Here is a 6,933-nt window from a genome sequence, read left to right as displayed (position 1 = left end):
CGGTCGGTATCTTCGTGGCTGCGTACTAGGCATTGGTCCGGTTACAGATTTGATCCGCTCGGCACGAGTACTATCTCATGCGACACCATTATTATAGTGACCGGTCGCTGGAGACAGCATACTTTGGGTTCAGCGATTTGATTTTGATATCGTGAGCGGTTCAGCCCTTGGCGATAGACTTGTCCAGTCAGTCGGACTCACGCCTCCTTCGACTAGACTTGAAGGGGAGGCTTGTGTTCCGGATATGAATGTGGCATGGGAGGAATTAAGGGGAGGTCAAAGTGCATTTGGGTAATTGGATGTTCAAGTTTCTTTAGGGGATTAAGGCAAGCACGAAAAGGGGGCTCTCGCGTTTTTTGAGGGGTGGCTGGCGCCGCCAGGGAGAAACGGAAGAGGGTTCTGTTCGTGAGAGGAAAGGGAGCCCGCCGCCAGCAAAGGGGAAGCAGGGGTTTGCCCCTCTCACGCCCTTCGTCGGCGGCCGATGAAGCCGCCGGAGTTATCCTCCTCTCCTCTACCCCCTTTCTCCGGTCTCACACCATCGACGCCGCCTAGGAGAGGGCGTTTTCACCGTTGCCAGGGGGAGATCCGAGCACCGCCGTTGTGTATGGCGTCCAGCGCCGCCTCCCCCTCCGGTGTCGCCTCCTCCAGCAGCAGCCGGCGTCTCCAGCCGCCTCCGGCGATTGCTACAGTCGTCGCCGGCGTCTCCAGCGCCGCCTCCCCCTCCGGTGTCGCCTCCTCCAGCAGCAGCCGGCGTCTCCAGCCGCCTCCGGCGATTGCTACAGTCGTCGCCGGCGTCTCCAGCGCCGCCTCCCCTCCGCCATTGCTGCCTGCACTTCCCGGATGGGTGCCGGCGATTACGGCCAGCAGCCGGCGTCTCCAGCCGCCTCCGGCGTCTCCAGCCGCCTCCGGCGATTGCTACAGTCGTCGCCGGCGTCTCCAGCGCCGCCTCCCCCTCCAGTGTCGCCTCCTCCACCAGCAGCCGGCGTCTCCAGTCGCCACGGCCGCCTCCGGCGACTGCCACAGCCGTCGCCGGCGTCGCCAGAAACATCCGACACCTCCGCCACTGCCGCCTACACTTCCCGTGGTGGGTGCCGGCGATCATGGCGAATACCACCTCCAAACCACCGCCATAGTCGCCCTTGGCAGCCCGCCGATGTGGATCCGGCCATCGGGCCGGTGTATTTCATTGTTCGTACCATTATTATGCTCGTTAGTCATTCGTATTATCCGGCCTGCGTGCCGTGTGCCGGCCTGTGAGCCGCTGTATCGTTCCGGGCTGCTACGACTCGATTGGCGACATGACCAGCTCACTCATCCATCCGAGGGCGCCCCCCTGGGCCAGGGTACGTTCTCGTACCTTTTCTGCATTTAGTTAATTATTCTGCTATACTATTATGTGGTTACTCATACATTTGTGGGATTCGCCTCGAGCACCGAGGTATCAGAGACCGGGGGAACCCGGTCGCTGGATACAGGTACAGTTGACCGGAGGAGGACCTCTGACGATCCGGTCAACGTAGAGGACAGCTCATCGACCGGGTCATGGGGATGCGGTCAACCTTCCAGACACGTCATACCGGCAGGTTCGTTTTCTCAGCTTCCAGACAGGATCAGTAGGGTAGTTATTTTCTGACAGGAGGTTACAATTCTCTGACATTGTTGTCGTTAAGTGTTTTTCGTCCCGCTCAAGTTCAACTATAGACAACTTGGGATAACCATTTAGATGTACTACCAGGATTGAACCTTGATAAAGAGGATGAGCTATGGTGAACCGACCGAATTTATCTAAGACTGTGGCAAGGGACCCCCATCTTTCACAATTTGACCGCTGAATAATTGGTCATGAGTTATCTTAGTAAAAGTACCAGAATCATCTATAAATCCTGAGCTGGGGAAATTTGATCAGTTGGGGGCATGCCAGGGACTACTCTAAACTTCGTCTAATATATCAGATATAGGATTTGCCTTAACTAAGTCTGATCAGGAATTATGCAGTTGATGTCGCTAGGTGATCTAACTCCCGTCTTTTCTTGACTGCTGATACCATTGACTGTCACATATTCTTGACCTTCAACTATCACGTCTTCTTGATCTTTGATTTCCTATCCTTATTAAGTCTCTCCTTTACATACCGTATCAGTAAACATTCAATTTAAAATAGGATTACGTATGGAAAATGATTATCTAAATTTAATAAATTAAATAATTTATTCTAAATGTTAAAGAATTGACATGAATGATTTTATATCATATTTGTTCAGATTTTGGCGTAATAAACGACGCTCTCCTCTACTTAATTCTTCAGGAGGAGTTTTATCGGGGAGCAATGATATGCGCAAGGAAAAAAACTCAAGGAAAAGCTAAAGGATAGACACATAAAGTCATGGTTCACCATTTCACATTTTATGAATACATCACTTTATATATCTATCCTTAACTTTTCTTTAAATTTTTATCTTGAACATATCATTTTTTTTTTACTAGATAACCAAAGCCTTAAACTAATATTTCGTCTATCCCAGAGTAATGGAGCACAAATAAAGCTAGTGTAGTGATGATTGGCTAGTCTACAAGTCGAAGTGGCTTATGACACGGCCACCTCCTCACAGAAAAAGATCGCATTTACCCATCAATCAATAAAGTTAGGAACATAGAACAAAAGAATAACAATAATAATCGAGTGACCACCATCCAATTTCTCAATTTCAAATCGAACAAAGGCGGTGCGCATCAGTCGCCACGCCCATCAGGAAAGCGATCCGATGGCGGTGGGAAACGGGGGACCAGCCGCGGAGACACGGAGCCGCCCGCCCCTCGAAACCCCAGGACTTTGGAACACACCTAACGCCACCGCTTTAATATCTAGAGTTCTAGACTCAACCCCACTACTCCACCCAAAGCGGTAACCGCACTACCCCCCAACCCATCCCTCATTCCCTCTTCTCCGGCCTTTATCAACTTAACTCTAGGCTCGAGTTACCCAACCCCCGGTGAGCAATATATAACTCCCCCACTGCCCTCTTCGCCACTTGCCCCACTCTTCCGACTTCGTTCCCACCATTTCTTGTTGCCCAAGTTTCCAACAGCAGATTATTATTTTTTTTATAAAAAAAAAAATTGAATCAATTTGGAAATCAGAAGGAAGGGGAACAGGACTGCCCTGGAATCGAGTAGTAGTTGATGAGCGATCGAAGGAGATGAGCTGCAACGGATGCAGAGTTCTCCGCAAGGGCTGCAGCGACTCCTGCCTGCTGCGGCCTTGTCTCCAGTGGATCGACTCCGCCGAGGCTCAAGCGCACGCCACTGTGTTCGTCGCCAAGTTCTTCGGTCGCGCCGGCCTCATGTCATTCATCTCCTCCGTCCCCCCTTCACAACGCCCAGGTTTGTGCCCTCGAGTCCATGGATCCGTTTTTTTTTTTTTTTTCTATTCCCCAAGTAACCAGCCTACTTCTCGGGTTTGGTTACAGCTCTGTTCCAATCCTTGCTGTTCGAGGCATGCGGGCGGACCATCAACCCGGTGAACGGCGCCGTGGGCCTACTGGGGACCGGCAACTGGCATCTCTGCCAGGCAGCCGTGGAGACCGTCCTCCTCGGCGGCGCGCTGCGCCCTCTGTCGCAATTCGCGACTGAGGGTCACTGCGACGAGGCATCGCCTGAGGCAGACGGCCTCAGCCCCCCTCCGAAAATAGGGTTCTCCTCCTTCTCAACGCTCAAGCGACGGAAAGCGCCAGCTCCATCCCACGAAGACGGAGCGCCGTCGTGCGATCTGGACTTGTGTCTGGTTCCTCCATCCCCGCTCGGGGGAGCGAGGGACGAGAAGCGGAGTTGGCGGCCAGGGACACCGTCGATGAACTCCGAGGGTTCTGTGACGACGAGCGGCGGCGAAAGCCCCGGAAGCGACCGACTCACCGCCGAGCCGAAACTTCTCAATCTCTTCGTATGACGACGGTCGGTTCCATAGACTGCCCGACCTCGCGTCCTTACCCGCTTTGATCCCGGCGAAAGTTTTGCTGTTGCCCGAAGCCGGCGAGACTCGCAAATTAATATTTTAATTCTGGTTTTTTATGGTAACAAGCCGGCTGGATGCTGCCATTTGGTACATAATTAGTGCCCTTAACCTGATCCACTAAATAATAATATCTCATAATTAGCTTCCTATCTTCATGGGAATAATTATTTCTTGTACCTACCTAAACTTGTAGTTGCTGGATTTTAATCGAAGACTCAAGTTAAGTTAACGGGACGATTTCTTTCTGCTTAATTCGCCAGATTTAAGCTGCCCTTCTAAAAGATGCAGTGCCTTCCGATGTGTCATACTTATCCAAACCTCTTGCGTCTTTCACTATTCCTTTTGACGGCAACAAAGAGGATAGGGAGAGGTGAAGTCCGTCGGGTAGTGGAGAGAGAAAGTGAACGGCCTTTGGCGAAGCGGAGGAGCCGCGACTGCAGCGGAAGGGAAGGCATCCCCGTCTCCCGCGCGGTGGGCGCTGAGGCGGTGCGATTGTTTGTTTGTAAATAAATCTTTGCTAGCTTTACCATGGCCAATACATGCGGTGCAGTTGATTCCAACACGCCGCCTTCACTTGCGCCTCGCACCGCCGCGTTCGGTGGCGGGGCCCTCTCTCCACTCTCCCTGCTACTGCTACTTGCGCACCGAACCTTCTTCCTTCCTTTTCTCTCTCTTTTTATCACGAAGACGGGGCGAATCGACGGTCTTGGGGAATCAGGAAGAAATCCGTCGATGGGCATGGGATGATGGAGGAAGATGCTGCAGAGGAAGAAGAAGATAGGAAAGGAGAGGAACCAGTGGCGTCGCAACTTGGAGATTTGATTGTTTTGGATCGAAAAGAAGTAGCGCGCGGCCGTGGTGCATGGGTAATTAATGTCCAGGCGGCAGGCGGTGCGCAGCGTCAGGCAAAGCAAAAGCAGCGTTATTCGATTGGGCTTCTGATGTGATGCCACCGTCCTGACCTGACCTGACCTGTATGCGATGCCTTGGATCCACCACCTGAAAGTTAGCCTTGATAAATATAGATGGATTTTGTAAACTTTTAATTATGATCCCTCTCCGGTCTCTTACTGTTAGTTAGCTATAGTTTCCAGTTCTCAAGTTTGAACTCTGTCAAAATAATCTTTTTTAGTAATGTATCATTATCAATGATGGTGTTTGAAGCCTCCACTATTAGGCATCCAATGCCCCTCTGTCAAGCCTACGTCATCCAGGCCATCAATTATTTAATAGTTGTTTCCCTTCGTTCGTTATTGATTTTTATTGACCGCTTACGTTGTCAAAAAGCAAGATGATATGTAAGTAACAATATTTAAGCATGTTTTCATGGATCTAATACAATAGCAAAGCACTTTTAAAAATAAATGAAAAGATAATTTTAAAATGGATGAATAATTATTCAAGTACAAGTTGGTGTAAATTAAACGGAAAAAAAGGAAGCTCATTCCATTCCCACCCTCGCTTTTGATAACATTATCCTAATTGCGGCCCTTCAAGAGCTGATGGGTGGGGTGGCTCGGAATATACATCGCATGCCAAAGCTAAGAGACAACCGACTAACTTTCTCAACAACGTAAGAGCATCCACATCAATTTCTCTATTATTATATCTAAAATTTAAGATAAATATCTCACTTTATTAAATTTAAATAATCACTTTTCACTACACACTACATCAAATATCATAAAATTTGCATGATCCTTATTTTTTTTTTATTATTTTATTCTCTTTCTTCTATTTTTTATTATTATATTTATTGAATGAGTGGAAGGAGAGAGATTAAAAAGAAATATTATTTTATTTTTAGAGTAGAGGTTTCATTCCTTAAATTTAGATAATCACTATTCATCAAATCTAAATTTAGGGAATGGATAGGGTAACTGATACAGAGAATTTTTAATTATCCTATCTAAAATTTAGGGTAAAATCATTAGATAAGGTAACTGATGTAGATACTCTAATAATAAAAATCTAGAGATTAATTGGATATATATATATATATATATATATATATATATATATATATATATATAAAAAGAATAACTGATAGTAATATCTCGGCCCTTGATTGATTCGGGGACCAGATCCGTGTTTCTTATTGTGGCCATATATATATATATATATATATATATATATATAAAAAGAATAACTGATAGTAATATCTCGGCCCTTGATTGATTCGGGGACCAGATCCGTGTTTCTTATTGTGGGCGTTCGGTGACGCGGATTCCATTCCAACTTGACCTTTCCTTTTTTTTTTTTTATTTTAATTTTAATTTTTTAATGCGCCTGCCGTTTCGATTGTAGCCTGAGTCCTCGGTGAAGATTGGAGATGACGTACGTCACCCGCCATATTGTGTTTGCTTTACTCGCGGAGGCGGCCGGTGAGCGTGATCGTGTGGACCCCTGTACGTGAGTCAAGTGAGCAGTGACAAAATCCGGCATAATCTTATCCATCAGATTTATGAATATATAACGATGAGTATTTAAAAATAATAAAAAAAATTTGGTTATTCTTTATGAATAGAAAATTGATAATTTGATAAAAAGATATTCTTGGGTATTTTGTGATTAAATATTAGAATAGAAATTTGACAAAAAGTGCGGTCTTTATCATTTAGAAATCTTTATAAAAGTTATTAATATTCTAATTAGGATATTTTAGCTCATAATTATCCAGATATTTTGTTTTTAAAGAGCATTTTAATTACAGATAAGTTTATAGTTTGGAAATATTCTTTTCATGAAAATAAATCTTTTTAAATATTTTAAATATTATATTTAAAATATTTAGAAATTTATAATGATTAAAATCTAGGCGCAAGCTGATTTGTACACCTTACAAAATGATATGCAGGGAACGCGAGTTGATTTATAAACTACCTGATCAAATTTAAAATGATCCCTTTTGACATGATGTTTTA

At 46.0% G+C, this 6,933-nt stretch overlaps 2 protein-coding genes across 4 annotated transcripts; both read left to right on the top strand.

The window, feature by feature from the left end:
- Window positions 1–481: 481 nt before the first annotated feature.
- LOC122026451 (wiskott-Aldrich syndrome protein homolog 1-like) lies at window positions 482–2,273 on the top strand. The gene is made up of 2 exons (XM_042585196.1): window positions 482–1,192; window positions 2,262–2,273. The coding sequence occupies exons 1-2, from the start codon at window positions 482–484 to the stop codon at window positions 2,271–2,273; spliced, it is 723 nt and encodes a 240-aa protein (XP_042441130.1).
- A 743-nt stretch (window positions 2,274–3,016) lies between these two features.
- Window positions 3,017–5,179, top strand: LOC122027478 (LOB domain-containing protein 37-like). 3 transcript variants are annotated; one of them, XR_006124424.1, is made up of 3 exons: window positions 3,017–3,381; window positions 3,468–4,096; window positions 4,270–5,179. XR_006124424.1 is itself a non-coding variant. In XM_042586463.1 (2 exons), the coding sequence occupies exons 1-2, from the start codon at window positions 3,198–3,200 to the stop codon at window positions 3,941–3,943; spliced, it is 660 nt and encodes a 219-aa protein (XP_042442397.1). In that variant the 5' UTR covers window positions 3,017–3,197; the 3' UTR covers window positions 3,944–5,179. The 3 variants fall into 3 exon arrangements, 1 of the variants encoding a protein (XP_042442397.1); XR_006124423.1 differs by having other exon boundaries at window positions 4,203–5,179; XM_042586463.1 differs by having other exon boundaries at window positions 3,468–5,179.
- The last annotated feature ends 1,754 nt before the right edge of the window (window positions 5,180–6,933 follow it).

This window comes from Zingiber officinale, chromosome 10A, assembly GCF_018446385.1.
Source record: "Zingiber officinale cultivar Zhangliang chromosome 10A, Zo_v1.1, whole genome shotgun sequence".
NCBI classification, from domain to species: domain Eukaryota; kingdom Viridiplantae; phylum Streptophyta; class Magnoliopsida; order Zingiberales; family Zingiberaceae; genus Zingiber; species Zingiber officinale.
This window is presented reverse-complemented; position numbering and strand designations above follow the sequence as displayed.

Coding starts and splice junctions, on each gene's coding strand:
- LOC122026451 (XM_042585196.1), top strand. CDS start 482: ATGAAGCCGCCGGAGTTATCCTCCTCTCCTCTACCCCCTTTCTCCGGT.
- LOC122027478 (XM_042586463.1), top strand. CDS start 3,198: ATGAGCTGCAACGGATGCAGAGTTCTCCGCAAGGGCTGCAGCGACTCC. Junction 3,382..3,467: donor CCCCCCTTCACAACGCCCAG/GTTTGTGCCCTC, acceptor GTTTGGTTACAG/CTCTGTTCCAATCCTTGCTG.